Source organism: Alosa alosa, chromosome 18 (genome assembly GCF_017589495.1).
Source record: "Alosa alosa isolate M-15738 ecotype Scorff River chromosome 18, AALO_Geno_1.1, whole genome shotgun sequence".
Taxonomy (NCBI): Eukaryota; Metazoa; Chordata; class Actinopteri; order Clupeiformes; family Clupeidae; genus Alosa; species Alosa alosa.
This window is the reverse complement of record NC_063206.1, coordinates 11,281,557-11,300,947: the sequence shown is the minus strand read 5'-3', so window position 1 is coordinate 11,300,947 and position 19,391 is coordinate 11,281,557. Positions and strand designations below refer to the sequence as shown.

Here is a 19,391-nt window from a genome sequence, read left to right as displayed (position 1 = left end):
GCTAACCTCACAATGCACTATAAAACCAAAACCAAAACACTAACTGACTTCACCACATCCCACTGAACATATCCATTAGTACAGTGACTGCCATGTTTTATTTAATTTCCTGAGGATATATTTCACAAAACTCTTTTTAAATTACTTTAAAACTCTTTGTCTCTATAGGGGTCTTTAATGGATGATATATCCCGCACCAGACATCAGACTCACTAATTAAAGCCTGAAGGCCTGCCAACAATAGCCTTCATGAAGCTCATCTTCAGAAAGCTTCTAATTAGTCCCTCAGAACCTCTTATTCAATTGCCCAGTCCTTCTCTGCTTCAACTTCAGCAGCACTTTGTCCAGCGCAATACTTTTACTGTTCTGGGTTATGAACGCCATTGCCAGGACAGGGTTTCACGTTATATCAGTGTGATCTTTGACAGGAAAAACTTTTGCTGCCCCCTTCAGGCTAGAGGTGGTCATACCACTTGGCCATTGATATCTATTTCCCAAATCACATGGCCAGAAATGACGATCCAAACAGAACAAAGAAAATAAATGCAATGAATGAGCTGGAGGCACAATCAGAGCTGTTGTTGCAGCATGTCATTTAGCTTGAGTTTGTTTTCACAAATCTGTCTCCAGCAAAATTCTTCTCAAGTGACCTAATTTCTAAATTCTTAGCACATATGGCCGCTGAAAGCTCTGGGGAAAAATCCAAATTTTCCCAATCTGCTTTGCCATGAGAGAGACAGACAGAGGGAGAGAGTATGCTTTCTGCAAGGCTCACTGAAAGACATCTCTGAAGTAAAAAAAAAATCAACAATTTCTTGGAAAGTGACGGATAGGAGGAGAACAGTTCACTTCAACAAGTCTCCATTGCTAGTCACCAACACAGGCAATGCCAAAACAAATGGCATTCCTCTAAGAGATGCTCATGACATTTCTTCTCATAATGACTTATTTAAATGTCATGTTCCATTCTGACATTAACAAAAGGCAAATAGTCTATTCGGAATGAAACTGACAGATGAATAACATTCTAAATGGTAATATATACATTGATGAATCAACGAGGCATCAAGTGAACAGACATGTTTGTCACATTGTCAAGCTCATTAAGTACTAGTCCCTTCCTGCATAGCTATTGGTCATCAGCATGCCACCAAAACAACTCAAATCTGCTCATGCCGAGAGAGAATGGAGCGGAGCAAGAGGCAGAAACGTTCGACTACTTCCGTGTGCGATTATTGCGAGGGGGCAGGGGGCAGTTATTGCCTCATTTTAGGAACAACTACTGATCTCAAAAGAGCACATCACTTTTCAAACCATACTCAGGGCCATTTTCTTTTAGCAATCACTCCAAAGGTCACCTGCAAAAGCCAGCTTTGGTTTGTAGTACACCCCTTTGGTCTTCAACACTGTTTGCACATGTCAAATAATCATCCACACAATTCCCAAATTCAGTTTCTCAGCAAAACATTGCCCTGAACATAACCCCTACACCCTGTGTTAGTATGGAAAAGACAGGACCTCCTTCATTGCTCAAATGCATCAGAGAACCTTAAGTGTTTAACAGCCTGCCACTGGATCAGGTTTATCCCTCTTAAGGCCACTGTTGGTAGATCTCAAACACTGCTGACCAGGAGTACCCCACAAGACAGGTAATTTTGGAGATGTTCCGATCACAGTCATCTGCCAAAAAAAATGTAACCCTCCAAAGCACAGTCCACAGTTCTAATTCAATATATATATAATAATTCAATATATAGAATAGAATATCTATATATATATATATATATATATATCCTAATTCAATATTCAGTGGCTCTTTAAATGGGAAACAAACATTGTGACATACCATTCCAGCTATGTTTTGCTTTATCTGCATCATCAATATCAACAATCCTCTAGCAGAATCATGGACTGAATCGTAAGATACTCAGGTGTTTACATCTACCTACTTCTCTCACACCTAGCATATAAGAACAATGACACTGATATAAACAAACAATTCCGTTCAATTTGATTTGTTTAGATTACAACTCAATATCAATTCAATAGGAATGAAATATGAAATGATGTTTAAAAAGCTCTGAAGGGGATAGCCATTTACAAATAGTCACAGGATGCACCTTGTGAAAATTGCCATCTTGTACACACTTGTCTTTAAATGACAGTTTATGGTAACGGTTATGTAAGAGCCTGTGTATTTCATTCTCTTCTTTTTGTGAAAACCAACCTATTAAACCAGAAACTAAAAATGCATATCAGCCTAAATGGTCAATCCATTCATTACAATCTATTGAGTAATACAATTGATGAATTAATCAATTAAACTATATGTTTATTACATCCTTAATGAGAACAGACCATTCTGATACAGTTCATTGTAGGACTCAAAGGCACATCATTGTGTGAAGGATGTAACTAATATATTTAATTGTTTTATTCATTTTTCACATTAGCTGACAAATGTCACCTTTTGCTGTTGCAAATGTACTATATCATATAATATAGCCCATGTGTTTGACAATATAGAACCCTGCAAGGAACTGTTGAACATACCAAACTCAGTTGGCTAATTGAGCCATTTTTTGACTAGTTCGCCAAGTTATCAGTCTTCCTGCACAGTATAACTTAGTTTGCCAGCTTATAGTTTAAGTAGCCTATGCAGAGACACTTTTCAATCACATGTCAGTGGGTTTGGTGACACAATATATGACTTTAATACCTTTAGCCTAGGTTAAACAGCATGAATATTCCATGAAAATATGGCCTTATTCATGGAAATCTACAAGTATTTACAAACTGCTGACTCGTAAACATACTGATGAAAGAAATGTTTGCATTTTGCAAATCGAAATTACTTTCTCCTTAAAAAAGAAATAATAATAAAAAAATAATGAAAAAGAATCCTTTTGAGGAAAGGCTATCAAACAAGTCCTTAAGTCCTTAGTGGAGAGCTTTCTCTCATTCACGTTACAGTCCACTGAAAAGGTCACACTATGTTAACCCAGACTGATTTCTCACTCCCAGACTTCATTTGAATCTCTTGTGCTTTGCTTTGGGAGGCTGCCCAGTTGCATCCTTGCCCTCCTCGGCCTGCCACAGGGCATTCCTCACAAACCGACCAGCAGCACCTTTATCCAAACGTGCTGCCTTCTTCTTATCCGTGATGTCTTTTACTTTGTTCATATGAGCTCGTATTCTCTCCTAAAGAAAAAGGAACAGATACATGAACCTACCAAACATATCCGGACCACATAATTTAGACAAGCAGTAAATATGTTGATATAACATTTGAATTTATGGGTGGGTGGGTCCATATGTACCTACAGACAGACTGACTGAATGTATCCCAAAGGGAAAATTGTGATGTTGCAACAGCAATTTACATAGATCATAACAAACAAACAAACTGTTTGACACAGACATGAAGTACATGTAAGAATACTGTACATATTAATACATATTACTACCACTATGTGGAAATATAAATATCATAACAATGTTTTAAAACCCCTCACCAGCTCTTGTTTAATTCCATGTTCTTTTGGGTTGATTCCTTGTGTCACCAAATACACTGTGAAGAACACAATTATAAGGAAAATATGCCCATGGTTCCAGAACAATATTGTCAGAATTGGTCAGGAAAAAAGTAATGGAAAGATCATTAACTCACTCCAGAATAATGAATTAAGCGCGTATGCTGACATCAAATCCAGTTTTGCTTGCTCCAGTGGGTCCAACTGAAAAGAGGACAAAATAACTATCAACAACTTAGGCCGTGTTCGTCTGACTTTGATGAGCCTTATTCGAGCTCATAAGCCTAACGTTACAGGTGGCAAAATAAATGTTACACAGATTGTTGATTTTAGGCTACACTGTAGCCTTCAGGATTATGGCAGAGAATTTACCAGTTCTGACATCTCACCAGTTACAGGCTCAAAAACCTACACCGTTGACGTTAACTCTATACCTTTTGGTCATTTCTGGAGGTAGTTACAAGTTTTTGCACGACGTCATTCACAGAGCCCAACGATGTGTCGAATCCAGTCAGGTACTCTTCAATCTCAGAGGGATAATCCTCGGGAGGAATGTCTTCTGCCATTATTTTTCGAAGAGTTGTATCTCTGGTTGTATTCAGTATTTGCTAGTCAGCTAGCTAGTAAGAAGCAGCAAAAGAGTTGTCTAAGATTGGTTTAGCGAAATGCACCAGAAACTTGCAGGAAACCAACCACGAAAAGCACTGACAGCTATTTAATAAACAAACTCGGGACTAACGTTTTATAACCTTTAAACAGCATAAACATCGGCAACGTTATGCTATATCAGTGCACAAGTCCGCCCATAGGTCTTATCTTATCCACGTTTTTTGCAGTGGCGTCACTAGGTCATGATTTCACTGTCAGGTCAAGAGAGTTATAAAATAAAAGCACCCAATAGGATCGAAAAGGATTTGCATAACATGATTTCTTTTGTCACTCGAATTATTTTAATGTATATATATTTGCAATTGATACATATCCAAAGCGTATTAGTTTACATGTTTTCGGTAGCTCTTGTCTTTTACTGTGATAGAAATTTTCGAAACTTCCGAACATCAGTGTAGAAAAACAAAGAACACTGCCCCCTACATGTGAGCACAAGGACTCTAGCAGCATTGTTCATTTTATTGTACTGTGAATAAATAAATTAATGAACAAATGAATGTTCAAGGTTGCTGAATTAATTTGTACATTAAAAGCGCAACACTTGTCAATATGTGTGCGACATGAGCGTGGGCTAAATTATATGGCAAACCCACGTGACCCTGTCTCGTTTCTATGGCTACAGCGTCGGGGTGTGTAAGCTTCTAGGTCTAAAAATCATAGCAGTTTCTCACTCCAAATCAACTAGGATGGATAACTGTGACCTAGAGAAGCTCTCGTGCTCTGGTGGGAAACTGGAACCCCCATTCAAACCAGATATAACTTGTTATAAAGTCACTGTTGAGAGCAAAGTAAGTAAGGTGACTCTGGATCTCTTGACAAGTGACTGCGGAGCTTCCTATAAAATAGTGAGTGATCTAGCATCCTTGAATTCCACGAACTAACTTACTTACCATCTTCTGTTTCTGTGTGGTGTGGTGGTGTGATATGTTGCATTGCATGTACCACCCTATGTCAACAGTTGTGTGTTTGTTTTTAATAGCTGTTTGGGGATGGCTCAAACACTATCAAATTGAACGATGGATTGAATGCAGTAGCAATTGAAGTTGTTTCTGAAGATGGCACAGCGAAGAAATATTGCATCGAGATGACCAAGTTATCAGCCAGCTCAGCTAAATTATGCGATTTAGCAATAGAGGGGGGTTTTAAACTACAACCAGAATTTTCTGCAAGCGATTACGAATATGCAAGTGAGTAGCCTACAATGATGAAAGGTTTGGCCTTAACTATGCCCTAGTGTAATAATCTCTCTCTACGTTCCAGGCTCTGTCCCTGCCGATTTAACCATGGTTGTCATACAGCCAAAGCTACCAGATAAGAATATGCAAGTTTCAGTGAATGGGGAGGACAGCTCGAAAGCCGTTCTGTTAAATGCTGGTGATACTGTGGTTGCAATTAAAGTTTCATCGGCAGATGGCACCAATTCTCAAGTAGGACATTTTACGGCCTGATTTAGTGGCCTGATGTCATTTAAAAATATGCACAGTATTTTTAATCAAGTGAGATTTTTTTTTAAATTATAGACGAAATGAAGTCAAATTGAATGCCATCTTTGTTGTCACTTGGCTCGGCAGGTGTATTTGATTGCCATCAGTAGAGAGCAGATCCCAGTGGCTGTCACTTTCTGTAATGTGAAGGATGAGATTAAGTATGAGTGTCCAGTTTCCTTGACCGCCTTTTACAGACCTGCCTCAATAAATCAAAGGTAGAACAGCATGTATTAAAAGCCTTCCTAACCCATGTTAAACATTAAAGTTAGGTATTTCTAAAGGAGCCTACTTCTTTCTGTCTGTCTTATGCTGTGTCTCTGTAGTGACTCAAAACACATCTTCTCAGCTCCCTACATTGACATGTTGACTCGGAGGTCAAAGGTCGACCCCCTCAGTGAGTCCCCTTTGGGTGAGGGCTGGAAAGTGCCAGAGTTGGATCTTGACAAGAAGATGTCTGCTGCACCTGTCAAATGTTTCTTCGCTCATTGTGGTAGGCTGTGTTTATCTGAAGAAAAAAAAGAGGAAAGAGTGTCTTTATGTCTGTATTTAATTCACACATAGATAGATAGATAGATAGATAGATAGATACTTTATTGATCCCCAAGAGGAAATTCAAGAATCATCAAGTATCATTGTGCACTAAGTCATTGCATTCTATAGAGTTGGATGTGAGTGATCATTCACTTAGCCTATTTTGTTGTAAAATAGTTGTGACACAATGTGAAGTGAAGGTTATAGAACACTGAGAAATTGTCCTAGATGTGTGCTACAGTGTTAAACAATAGCAATTTTAGTGAGCTCACGTATTGACTTCCTTTTGAAACTTAATTGAAAAGATATTGATGTAATCTTATACAGACTCACTAAACAACAAGCAGTCATTTTGTTTAGATGGCAGTTGTAAAATGAGGCCCATATTTGGGGCCCAAGATACAATCTTGCACCAGATAAGATGAAAGTATTTTTGTCAATAGTTCTGAAATGTTGAAACAGTTGATGCTCAAGACTGTTGTCTCTAACCAAAGGATGTGAAAGCACAATCAAACTGGCCGAGGTGGTGTCTCATGCAAAGGACTGTCCACATAAGCCCCCAGTAGACCTGGACACAAAGGTCAGCAATAAAATATTCAGGAGGGCTGCTCCTGTTGTGCCAAAATCAAAGTCATTGATTTCGGTTTCACTCATGGTTAATTCATCCTTTACTGTGACTGCACACTTCATTGACCTGTTGGTCACGTGTCATTTTTATATCACTAATTACGGTCTTGTCCAGTAGCACAGAGAACTGTAATCCATTTGACAGATCGACTCTATACCTTTTCTTTAACAGGAAGTCACCGAAACCCTTTGGTATAAAACTCATTTTGAATCTACAGATAATCTTGAAATTGAGACAAAACACACTTCAGAGGTATATGTGCTGTCTACATTGACCATTGTATTCTTATTCAGGAAACCATGCCACATATAAATGTAGATATTCTGGGGTTGCGTGTGAGAATATAAATGTCAGTGTGTTTAATCCTGTAGATACGAAACTGGGAGAAAAGACTGCAAAAAGCTGTCGGCAAGGACAATGTGGAGGACCTCGGCACCCATGCTGAGGAACAGCTAAATCTTTACAGACAGCGTCTTCCAAAACCAGGCATGTGCCAGAGTCCCAGCTGATGTGACTATAGATCCCACTCCCGCCTTTAAAAATAGATGAAGAGGGTTTAAATACAAAGTGATTCTATTGTGCCCATGCACTCATGTTCCCCTGTTCATTTTCCTCGCCTTTTTCGCGCTTGATCTGTCTAACTCACGCTTCCAAGAAATGACATCAAAGTAGGCTCTTAAAGGATTTAATTGGATTTAGTTCCGATGAAATATTATCTTAATTCACTGACCTGCAAGGGGAGAATTTAATACAGGTTTTAAAGTTTCAGGGAGGATCATCCTCTGTTAGTTGAGAGGGGGATGTTTGAGGATCAACTGGTGTTGTCGCCTCGTTTTATTAGATTTATGTGATTCACATAAAGCCACATTTAGTGCAGGCTTGCAAGTGCCGATGTTTTACAGAAAATTGATTTTCATGGTAACCACTATTTTATGGCTTCCATGTAAACAGAAACGAATCCCTTAGATTTAGGATAAAATATGTGATGCTGTTTTTATGATACTTTTTACCCAGTGGAGCTTTTTCTCTTGGAAAAAGAGATTTGATATTTATAGGGAATGACAGAAGGGTTTTTACTTATTAAATTCTTACGCAGTTAATATTTCATGCATAAAAAGATGCTTGAAATAATTCATAACTGTTACCATGGTGCAACAGAGTCATATTTGTGTATTCATGTTCCTATGTTCCTCATATTCCTATCTGTGTGTGTGTGTGTGTGTGTGTGTGTGTGTGTGTGTGTGTGTGTGTGTGTGTGTGTGTGTGTGTGTGTGTGTGTGTGTGTGTGTGTGTGTGTGTGTGTGTGTGTGTGTGTCTTTGTGTGTGTGTGTGTGTGTGTGTGTGTGTGTGTTTGTGTGTCTTTGCGTGTGCGTGTGTGTGTGTGTGCGTGTGTGTGTGTTTGTGTGTAGGTGACATAATGCAATATGCTGAGGGACAGTCACCCTTGGACTTTCTTGAGCAGGCTGCTGTCCACTACTCGTCTGCTATCAAACTCAAGCCTCGTGATTCCAAACTGCATTATTTGCTTGGAAGAACTTTGGAAGAGCATCATTATGCCGAGGAAATGTATGGCCTTAAAAAGAAGGTATCTGATAGTTATTGCACCTATACAGTTACAATGCAATTGGGATATAATTACAATGATTGATGATCAGTCTCTGGTGGGGTACCATCCAATATTCATGAGTGTTTAGCTGCTCTTATGTAACAAGCAAACTGGAGGTCTTACATACTTGATCTTCAAAGCAACATGAATATTGTCATCTTACATATTGTCACCTTCTTAACATAATGGCACAAGTCATTTTTTGACAAAAAACTTTGAACTTTTTTGTATTTTCTGAAAAACCTGAAAAAATTACTTATGCCATTATTTTCGGAAGGTGACAATATGGTAATACAATAAACTCACTCCAGTATAGCAAACGTGAAAAACAAATATTTTCAAAAGCACTCACTTCATATCAGCAGTAAGTGTTGTGTCAGCAGTAAAGAAAAAGGTATAATGATGACAAGGAGTGCAGTAATAATAGATCTAAAAGCAGGCTTGGTCTATGCTTATATGCAAAGCATAGTGTTGAAAGATAGCAGTGCATCAGCCTTAAACTAAGCTGCAAACATTGCTGACTCCAGTCCTCTCCCCCCATCAGGACACCGGTGACGCCCAGGAGCTTGACAGTGCCAAGACTGCAGGGAGGCTGGATGAGATCTTGGCTGTGTGCAAACTCCATGGCTTCATGGGAACGCCCACGCTCGAGAACCAGCTGAAAGCCTTGGACACGGAGTTCCACCAGCTCAAGGAGCAGGGCCAGGCCACCAAGGCTGATTATATTCAGACACTCTACCTCTGGATCTCTAAGAAGGCCAAAAAGGTAAATCTTACTACAGATGTCATATTTGATCAGTGGATACCTAGTAGGTTCATTCTTCACTTAGCATTTCACAATTTAGTAAATTCATTGAGAATGCAGTCCTGTATGGACATACAGTACATCATAATAAACCCACTGACATTACACCATTTGAGTGCAGTTATACAATCTTTGCATTTATTCTTCCACTGATCTGGATATAGGTTGTTCTGACCCACTGTTCTCGTTTGCACATGGAATCTGGTCCAAAAGCAGCTTGCTACTCAGACAGTGCTACAAGGCTATGATTCCTTTCTCATGATCAGTCTATTCTGCACCAATTCTGAACTCTGTCACCGTGCAGACAAACTGTGTGCCCACAGGACGGCCAGTCCAGCCTCGCAGACGAGGAGAGCTGGCTGCACAGGGCCCTCCTCAAGTACCTGGACGCCTGGTCCTTGAGCCAGGACAGCTGGGAGCACAACCTGCACGCCGGCCGCCTGCTCCTGCTTCAGGGGAAGAGCCGTGAGGCCCTGCAGCATCTCCAAACGGCCTTGGCGCTCCGGCCATCTCAGCCAGCCCTCAGGTGACACTGACACCTGAGCTGAGCTCCTTGTCAGCCTAGGATAGGATAGGATGTTTTAAGGCATTGTTTGAGCGCACTCCTTTGTAAGCTTATTGACTCCTGCACACTGTAATTGTGGTCAGCCACTGGAAAATCCAGGAAGATTTACGTCCTAATTGTTGCAGCTGGCACCTACAGCCAACAGTATTGTCTCGGTGACACAATGTATAGTGTTACAAGACAATTACATTAAGCCAGGCTAAAGTTTCTGCTTTACATTAAGCCAGGCTAAAGTTTCTGCTTTGTGAAGTCATTGGTTGATCATACTGCCAAGTCTTACTGCTATTTTATCTGGAAGGTTCTATACAGGTATGGCTCTGCTCCAGCAGGAAGGAAACTCAGAGACACAGGAAAAGGAAGCTGCTATGTACCTTCAGCAGGGGTTGGAATATGTCATGGCCCGTGCCTTGGCGCCATCAGAACATGACAGGTAGCCTATTAGTGTGTTTACATGGGCACATGTGTCTGTGTACAGATATGTGTGTGAGATTGTGAGTGTGTTGGATGCACCTGAAGTATGAAAGCATTATACTTTTACTGTATCTCTGTTGCAGAAGACATTATGCACTGTTTCTGGTCTTTTCACCCATAGAGGAGAGAAGCTGGACCACTCTGACCCTCTGTCCATTGTCAACGTCCAGTTCCTCCGTGGATGCTACAGCCTGGGTGACCTGTTAAGCAAAAATGCCCCCTCAGGGAAGTCAATGACAGCAGAGCAAGTCTACCACATGTGAGTTCACTTTAAAACAGTACAGTTTAGAGAAACACAGAAACAAATCCTTGGCCCATTATCTGATCCCATTCTTCCTTCATTCTGCTCTGTCGTGCTCTGTTCTGTACGTCTTCTCTGTCATCAGAGTGGTCTCTCTGGCAGCGCAGGGCGTGGCCCGCTGCGTGTGTCGTGGAGAGGTGTCCCAGCAGCTGGAGTGGGTCCTGCTGGACGGCCACTTCGCCCTGTTCCAGAACCTCATCCAGCAGCCTGGGGCTGCGAAACAGGCCTGGATCGCACAGCGCTGCCAGGCCCTCAGCGCCCTCATCCGCCTCACCTCCATCAACCCCTGCAGAGAGCTGCTAGACATGCAGGAGAAGGTGACCTCTATTCTAGCTGTCTGCATCTGTTTAAGCATTCTGAACCAGTTTAAGATTGAAATGTGCAACTCTGTGGGCCGGTATCACATACATGGAAGTCCATTGCTAGACTACAAGAGAACAAGAGGCTTAATCATTGTACATAAAACTTGATTTTATGCCAAGTTGAAGTTTAGTTTTGTGCAAAAATGTGTATTAATTTAATAAAAAGCAGTCACCCGCAGTCCAAGTCAGCTGTTTTATTTAGATGATATTTTGGTGTGTCTCAGGTCTGTCAGGTGGGAGTTGTGACCATGCCCCACAACAGTCATGCACTGTGTCAGCTCGGTGTGACCCAGCTGGCCCAATACGACAGTGAGCCAGAGTCCGAACAGGGCCAAGAGGCCTTGACAGATGCCTGTCTTAGCTTCCAGGCCAGTATCGAGTTGGAGGGGTCCCCCCAGACTGGAGATGCCCCTGAGAAACTAGCAAGTAAGATGTTGTGATGCTTAACTTACATTTATTCATTTAGCAGACACTTTTAATCCAGAGTGACTTGTGTAGTAAGAAATTTTGGCCTTAAAGGTCCGGATTCATGAATAAAGCTCTCTGAGATTTCTGACTTGACTCCTGGCTGACTGAGACTTCATTTCTGAAACAATCCCTAGACAAATTTCAGTTCCTACACTTGCATATGTCAATATTGTCCCCGGAGCAACTTAAAGGGTCATTGTGAATTATCTGGATTTGACATGATACAGAGGCCTAACTATCTTGAATATGTAGAATATGTTCTCTTATGATCTGGGTTAGCAGAAAGTCATCCAGCTACATCTGATGGTTCTTGTGCTAAATTAGGAATATAATCCTTAGTATTTGAATTTATCTTAGAGTTGACTGGGAAATGCTAATTACAGTAATTTGTCACAGATATGAGAGTTTATTGTAGATGTATGTACCGCTGTTTACTTGAATACATGACAACTATAAACAGAACACAATTTTTGTCAATTTGCATGTAGCCCCACACAGTGAGACATTTGGAAATTTGGCTTAAATATCAGTAGGAATAAAAGTGTACATATTAGGGTCCGTTTATACGAGAACGATTGCGAAGGAAGACGACAAAATATTTTATCATAAGAGCCTTTCGTTTACATGGAGACCCCGCCATCGGGGCTTGAAGACGCAAAAATCTGAAGACTCCTTCCAGAGTGTAGAGTTTTGAAGACGACCGGGTTCGCGTCTCCGTCTAAGCGGCTAAACCAAAGATCCTTGATTACCTCTCTGGCTAAACTGTCAAATTAGAATGTCTGCGTGGCGTGCCGGGGTTCTATCACACCACCACCCAGCGGTCTGGAATGCATATCAATCAGATATCACATACTCTTGCGTCTTCATATAAACAAAGATTTCCCCCTGAGAATGCTCGTCTAAACGCAAATAAAAAAAATGAAGACGAGACGCCACTTCTGCGTCTTCTCTTTTCATCGTCACCGTATAAACGTAGCCTTAGAATGTGGATTAGCTTTTGAAGGAACAAACGTGTCCTGAAGTGAAGGCTCTTAACAGGATCATACATTTTCAACAACTTGTCCTCAGACTTGCACACCCAGGCCCCTTGAGAAGAAAACTCACCAGGAGCAAAGGATTAGAGAATAAAGCTTTATGCCCTTTTCCCTTAAATTGTCCCCCGTGTATATTCAGACTGCAGATTTGGCAGTCAGCTTGAGTGCTCTGAAAGAGCATATTACAAATCCCTGCTGTGTTAAATGCCATGAGTGAAGCAGTCATGCCTTGGGTTTCAGTTCAGTGGTTCCCTCTGTCCCTTCTTCAGAGCAGGCATGGTGGCAGAAGCGACTGGCTCAGAAGGCGAGAGCTGCCAAGGAGACAGCCAGCAAATCCACAGGGGCACCGGGGCCATCTGAAGCAGGGGCTGCTGGGAAGGCGACCGGGCGTGGGAGGGGAACCCCAGGCAGAGGGGGCGCCGCGGCGGCCGCTGCCAAGTCAGGTGCTGCAGCCCGAGGCGTCAAAGCCGCGCCCGCTGCCAAAGCGGCACCGGCGGCGGGAAGGTGACTGTTTGACATGCTGTTCTTTTTATGGCCCTGGAGCGGCTAGCTCCCTTATGTTTTCCTGTCTATTTATAAAATTACAAAATCAAATGTGATTTGTTTCAGGTAAAATTTGCAATGTGTGTTCCTTTTTTTTTTACCAGAGGCGGGCTCCTGCCAAGGCCGATGGGGTAGCAAAGGCTCCAGGCAAACCCTCCTCTAAAACCCAGCTCTCTCCCAGCAAATCCAAACAGGAGTGCAGCATCCCTCAGGCTAAACCAGACGGTGGGACAGCTAGCCGCATTGCTCAGGGCCCTTACTCTAATCAAATACTGAAATTTGTATATATTTATGATATGTATCAACTAATATATTTGTATTAGATAATTCATGTGTTTAATAGATAGCAAATACATGTATTTGTTGTGTTGAGGTACCACAATGTAGGGCATTGTACAGTGGCGGGGTGCTCATTTTATTGACTCGATATGTTGTTTTGTTAGTGGTCGAGGCTCCATCATCAAACACCAGGATTGCTGCACCTGCCATTGTAAACCCTAAGAGCCATGCCCCTCGTCTGGGACTGGCCAGAGCTCTCTCCCGATCTGCCGACACCCAGCAGGAGGCCTGTAGCCTGTACCAGGAGGTCATATCCATGGCACCAGAGGTCAGTCTGTTTGGCCTTTGTACAATGATCATCACATAGCCCACTCTCCTTTGCAGGAACGGTGAAGTGCATGTGGTGAGGTAATAGGAGGGGGCTAATTAATCCAAATGTACATGATGATAGCAAAACCTTTGGTTCTATGTAGAATAGTCAGTGGTGTGTATTAGTTTTACACAGATTAAGCAGGATTTACCTCAGTTCTCTCTGACCATTTGATCTCTGGTCTTATAAATTGACATACTGTTAAATAGTATATGCAAAGAAAGAAAAAAAAAACACCTTTGCTGTGTGAAGGATTTGATCTTGAACCTTTTCTCCCGTGCTCCAGGTCCACGACGCCTACATTGAGCTGGCTGATTTGTTAGTGAAGACCGACCCACTGGCTGCAGTGGACGTCTACAACAGGTTCCCCCTCAGGCCCATTGCTGAGCAGTCATTTGACGACGCCTTCATCACAGGGGAGATTGTTCGCATCCTGATGAAGCAGGAGCTGTACGACCACCCTTTACTGGGTCCGAACCTCATTGCCTATGGGAAGGTCATGGGCTTAGGTGAGCCTTCATCAAAAATGCATGCCCTGGATGAGTGGTAGTTTATAGTTCACATAATGTATGTATGTGCTTGTGGTTCTTTATATCTGCCGTATTAAGGAATAAAGCGTGCACTGCTGAGACCACATATTCTATTTTCTAGGCAGTGCTCTTGAATTACATGATCTACTACAGCAGTTAGTTTAAAGTTTGAAAAGAGAAAAAGCAAGTCATTATAGTACATCTTGTCAGTGTTGAAATGGATCTGTTTTTTGTCTCTGTTCAAGGCTGTCTTGAAAAATATATCGATGTCCTGGAGGGAAAGTTTAAGACAGATCTGTTAAAAAGTATGTATGCCGAGGATCCATGACAAATCAGTGGACGACAAAGACCTTCAGGACTTCTTCAGGTTCAAGTGTTGGATATAATATATTATGCAACTGCATGATTTCCAGTGTGGGTGATAATGCGTTTTTTTTTCCTCTTCTTGACCCCAAATAATACTCTTTGTGATTGTCAGTGTAAGCAATATTCTACCAGAAATAAATGACAGTATGAGTGGCAAGCACTATTATTATTATTATTATTATTATTATTATTATTATTATTATTATTATGTAAAATAACATATATAATATATTCCATATATTTTCACCAGTTTTAGCTGGAAAATAGTTCACATTTCAACAAAAGGCACCCCTATGGACACAACATGGGGAAGTAAAAATGACATACTGCACTGGGCAAAGTTATCAAAGTACACAGATACATGTCCTCATGCATTTGAAGAATAAAACAATACAAAACAGTCCTGGGGCAGTTCTCCTGTCAAATTCTGTAGGCTCCAATTCACATTTGAAACCAACACAACTGAAACAGCCAACCCATACTTGATCCACCACATTCTGTGTTAAGCATGTGTGGGTGTGTATGTGTGAGTCTCAGATCGCAGACAGAGAAAGTTAGTCCACCATCTCACACACGATTAAGTTTGGTCACGATGAGCACACGAACGGACTGGTCAAAGGCGGTGCACACACACAGACCCTGCTTGTCTGGGCTCCAGTCCAGGCTAGCGATTGGCTGAGTCGACAAGGTCACATTCTGCAGGAGGTTCACTGTGCCAGCAACGCCCATGTCAACTTCCTCAGAGTCCTTTTTACTTCTCTGGGCTGGATACTCACTGAAATCACAGTGTGCAATTTACAACAATAAAATGGATAATGAATTCAAATAAACAGCACTTTCACGTTATAGTGGGTCTGAGGGTGACAAAGCACTTACTATTTCCATAAATGAAGATTTCCTGCTCCACCTGCCGTCATGAAGATGTCTCGGTTTTGAGGCAAATGCCTTACTTGCCAGACTGTGGATTTATGAGCCTACAACATGAACCAGAATGCACATTTACTAACATATCCATTGTGGCTTATGCTTTGTAACATTAATTTTTTTACATGAACTGTCTGGACAAACAAACTTGTAGAAGTAGAGCAAAGGTAAGACTTTTTGAACCCAATGAAGGACCAAGGTCAAAAGTTTCAAGAGGAAAAACAGAAACTTTTTTTGTTTTGGGGAGACAGCAAAATTGCAAGGAAATACTTGTCAGCCACATATCCCTTATATTTTTTCAATATAAGATCTAAAAAGTTTTGTGGCCGTTGATTGTTTCATAACTGCGGAAATATTTAAAGTGGAACGGTTCCTGACCTGGCGAGGTGTGCCAACACTGGACTAGGCTAACCCAGGTTTGACGTGCGTAAGGAGGCTTTTCACTAGGGGCACAGAGTCGCTCTCTTTTCTGTGACCCAGTGTCGTTTTTGGCACCGGCTTTCATGGCCAATAGCATGCAAAGTAAACACACTCACAAACTGTTCCAGCTGTGAAAATGTTAAAATGAAGGCTTTCCATGCAGCAGAATGGGAAAGTGAGAAATAACCTTTGACGTGTTTTCCATATGCCTGGGCCAAAATCGCCTCTCTGTTAATTACCTTTTCAGAAACCGATGCAAAGCCTTTGGTGGGGTGCTGGGTCCTCAGGTCGAACACATGGAATTTTCCCTCCAGAGATGTCGCCACCAGTTTGTTCATGTTGATATCTTTCCTGTCAAACTCAACGCAACATACCTGCCAGTTACAAAGAAAAACAACAATCAGGTTTCAGTCAGGCTAGTGCTTTGATTATGTATGCACTATTATCAGGCAACCATGACTGCAACTCACACAATCACATTGCTGGAAATCAGGGATGAAAGCATGCCATAATATTTTGATTACATTAACTTCAATGTGGTAAAAAAATAAATAAGGTCTGATCATATAAGTGGGTCCTAATTTGGATAATGGCAAAGTGCACAGTCTTATGTCTAACCAAAGCTTAATAACAAGGAAAAATCAATTTGCTAATTTCACATCATGGGTACGACCTTAGGTGCTAACACTGATGAGTCCACTCAATGCCCCCACATGCATGAGAACTTTTAAATTAGGGCACAGTGTGTTGTGCAATGAACAGAAGAGTATTTTGAATGGCATTATTAATTTATGTCAACACTGCAGTCTAAAGGATGGATAGCAGTTAAATGTTCAGGAGATCTTTCATATCTGTATTACTCTAACCAACATATATTAAGAAGCCAACACTGCTGAAGAAATCTCACTCCATTTTTGATGTTTGTTTCCCATCGTAAAGACATGTTTCTGAGGTCAAATAGCTTGATGTCTCCATTATCATATCCAGCACAAACACAGCGGTCCTGGTCATTGAAAGCATTCCCTGTACAAAAAAAACATAGACAAAGGGGAGAAAATATGCTTATAAAGAAGAGAAAAAAAGAGTCTCCTGACCAAGGCCCATGTGAGCGTTTCTAAGTGGGGAGATTTAAATGAAAACTAAGAGTGTTTTGCTAAACACAAATACGTAAGCCAGGTCATTGGTCAACAATGAGGATTACCCCATGGCCAAACACTCCAGAAAAACAAATCATCTCAAAATGATTTTAAAAAAGTCTATGTGTGGGGGTGACCAATTGAAAAGGTTGTCGCAAATGTGAAATATTTTGGATTTGGAATTTCAAAGCTATGGAACACATAGTCCTAAAGGTAGATTAAAGAACTTTTTGGTGATTGTGCATTCTGATCTTAGCTATCTTTGTTGCATGCTCTGTAGTGCCTCTGCTGTGTGTGTTTTCTGTATGTAGTTGACAATTTCTAGTAATGGGAACCGTGTGAGCGGCTGGGCTTAACACTGGCTGTGCAGTTCCTGTGAGACTAATCACAGATATATGTGTCCGTGCCTTTTTAACTGAGCAGGTATTTGTCTTCCTACGCTTATACTGTATAATGTCCTGAAGAAGGTACACATGCCACTATGCATAGATGCTGCTCCGGGTGTGCATTTTTAATCTGTCCGTTCAGGACATGTCCATCCAATGAAGACATTGGAGTTCCTTGGTCTGAGGACTTTTCGCTTTCCTTTTTTGCTTCTGAATCTCTTCCTTTGAAACCAGACTAAAACAAATTATGAACACTAATATTTTTTAGGCCTGGGTACACCACCAACCTTTTTTTCATATGCTTGTAAACATTCAACAGCCAACTACACAAACACAGACTACAGAAGAGATCAAAATTAAGTTTATGGTGAAAGTACTGTCACTCTATAAGAGCATGCACTTCAGCTGCAGAAGGCAAACAACATCCCTTGTCTTCTGTCCTACACTGTCTAAGAAGAATGTCTGAAACGTCTTGCTTCTTTTATTAGTCTTAAACACAATAGGTCATTTGCGATTGCCTTTTCCTATAATGACAATAATGACTACCCGGCTACACGGCACATTTGTTCACGTGCTCCTGGGCCTAAATAACTTACCGAAAGCCACAGTCCAACAGTCCCTCTTGGTCTCTCCCTCAACAGGCTCCATATTTGCCACAGGTGTGTCTTTTTGCCTGGGATCCCAAACCTTCACTGTCCCTGAGGGTCAAAAACAGTAAACACACACTTGTCAGTTTGTTAAATCCAGTCAACGGCAAGACCATGTATAGGACACAGATGAGAAAGCTGAGCAACATATCACTATACCGTCTCTACTTCCAGTCACAATTTCAGGTGCACCATCTCCAATTCCCAGTCCCCCAACACCATCAATACTGTTCACAATCTCTTTGTGTGCCTTCACTGTATATACAGGCACATCTGGTACCTCTAGGTTCCTGCAAAATAGAGATCATTATATTTAAATCATTATAACAAAGGGGATAGACTGATGAAACAGTGAGGATGGGTCACTCTTTCTAAGTGTGCCAAATGACCATATACAATAGATGAACACTGCCATTTGTAATGAACTGTAATTATACCAGATATGTAGATTTCCATCGAAATCTCCTGTGGCTAAATGTCTCTGTTGTAGGGATGTGGCTCCAAATGTCCCACATTTTATGGGCTTTGGCTTTTCAATCTGCAAAAGTGTACAATGTTAGTTATTTAAACACATCCTTCACAAACTGAATACATTGATAATGAAAATAACAACAACAACAACAACTGAATAAACATCAACAACACTTTCAACAGTGTGCTTCTTGTGCTGGCTTTAGTTTGTGGTGTTGTTGTCATGGAGATAAGTCTAATTTCCTATGCTAGATTTTTCTAGAAGCTCATGAATCTATCGTAAAGCAAGGGGAAGCCATTGCTAGTGTGTTAGCAACGATGCTTTTAAATCAAACGCTTAGTCCTCACCTCTTTTACAAGCTGAAGCTCTCCTTGATTGATTTCGTATATCTGCATCACCCCTGTACCCCTTGGAAAGTTACCCATAGTGACAAACTTTGCACTGCATGGTATCCATTTGCTGTCAAAAACAGTGTAGTTCAAACTTTTTTGGATGTGTACTATTATCTGAGGCTTTTCGAGTGGCGTTGACATGTTTAATAGACCCTCAGTGAGATAAACAAATATAATAATAAAAAATAATATTGCAACGAAATCTACGATTGGACTCTGCTGGACGTTGCTCTAGCTAGCTGGATACACTAACAAATAGTTAAGCTCGCGAGATCGAGGTGCGAGACAGCTGAAATATAGATGCCCACACAGTTGCCTTAATAAAAAGGCGTGATAGACCAACAATATGACGTGTTTCTTAAAGTTTACGGAGCTTTGCAAGATTTCGTTAGTATCATTTAATGTAAGATTTATTCCTATTTGTCACCGACTATCATCGTATTTTTCTAACATCAAAGCAAATGTC

The 19,391-nt window shown here is 41.1% G+C and overlaps 3 protein-coding genes across 4 annotated transcripts; 1 reads left to right on the top strand and 2 right to left on the bottom strand.

Moving 5' to 3' along the window:
- Nucleotides 1–2,315: 2,315 nt before the first annotated feature.
- Nucleotides 2,316–4,368, bottom strand: c1d (C1D nuclear receptor corepressor). The gene is made up of 4 exons (XM_048269894.1): nucleotides 3,968–4,368; nucleotides 3,671–3,737; nucleotides 3,516–3,571; nucleotides 2,316–3,201 (listed from the first exon to the last, which is right to left on the bottom strand). The coding sequence occupies exons 1-4, from the start codon at nucleotides 4,097–4,099 to the stop codon at nucleotides 3,028–3,030; spliced, it is 429 nt and encodes a 142-aa protein (XP_048125851.1). The 5' UTR covers nucleotides 4,100–4,368; the 3' UTR covers nucleotides 2,316–3,027.
- A 462-nt stretch (nucleotides 4,369–4,830) lies between these two features.
- LOC125311354 lies at nucleotides 4,831–13,222 on the top strand. 2 transcript variants are annotated; one of them, XM_048269294.1, is made up of 17 exons: nucleotides 4,831–5,047; nucleotides 5,182–5,389; nucleotides 5,463–5,629; nucleotides 5,774–5,904; nucleotides 6,013–6,179; nucleotides 6,715–6,800; nucleotides 7,020–7,100; nucleotides 7,220–7,334; nucleotides 8,258–8,433; nucleotides 8,999–9,220; nucleotides 9,583–9,785; nucleotides 10,123–10,254; nucleotides 10,417–10,554; nucleotides 10,682–10,913; nucleotides 11,183–11,384; nucleotides 12,730–12,964; nucleotides 13,108–13,222. In XM_048269294.1, the coding sequence occupies exons 1-17, from the start codon at nucleotides 4,889–4,891 to the stop codon at nucleotides 13,136–13,138; spliced, it is 2,685 nt and encodes an 894-aa protein (XP_048125251.1). In that variant the 5' UTR covers nucleotides 4,831–4,888; the 3' UTR covers nucleotides 13,139–13,222. The 2 variants fall into 2 exon arrangements, with proteins under 2 accessions (XP_048125251.1, XP_048125252.1); XM_048269295.1 differs by lacking the exons at nucleotides 4,831–5,047; nucleotides 5,182–5,389; nucleotides 5,463–5,629 and having other exon boundaries at nucleotides 5,816–5,904; nucleotides 6,036–6,179.
- A 1,545-nt stretch (nucleotides 13,223–14,767) lies between these two features.
- dnaaf10 (dynein axonemal assembly factor 10) lies at nucleotides 14,768–19,175 on the bottom strand. The gene is made up of 8 exons (XM_048269296.1): nucleotides 18,881–19,175; nucleotides 18,499–18,599; nucleotides 18,221–18,351; nucleotides 18,011–18,112; nucleotides 16,800–16,915; nucleotides 16,132–16,266; nucleotides 15,425–15,522; nucleotides 14,768–15,323 (listed from the first exon to the last, which is right to left on the bottom strand). The coding sequence occupies exons 1-8, from the start codon at nucleotides 19,064–19,066 to the stop codon at nucleotides 15,116–15,118; spliced, it is 1,077 nt and encodes a 358-aa protein (XP_048125253.1). The 5' UTR covers nucleotides 19,067–19,175; the 3' UTR covers nucleotides 14,768–15,115.
- Nucleotides 19,176–19,391: the final 216 nt, after the last annotated feature.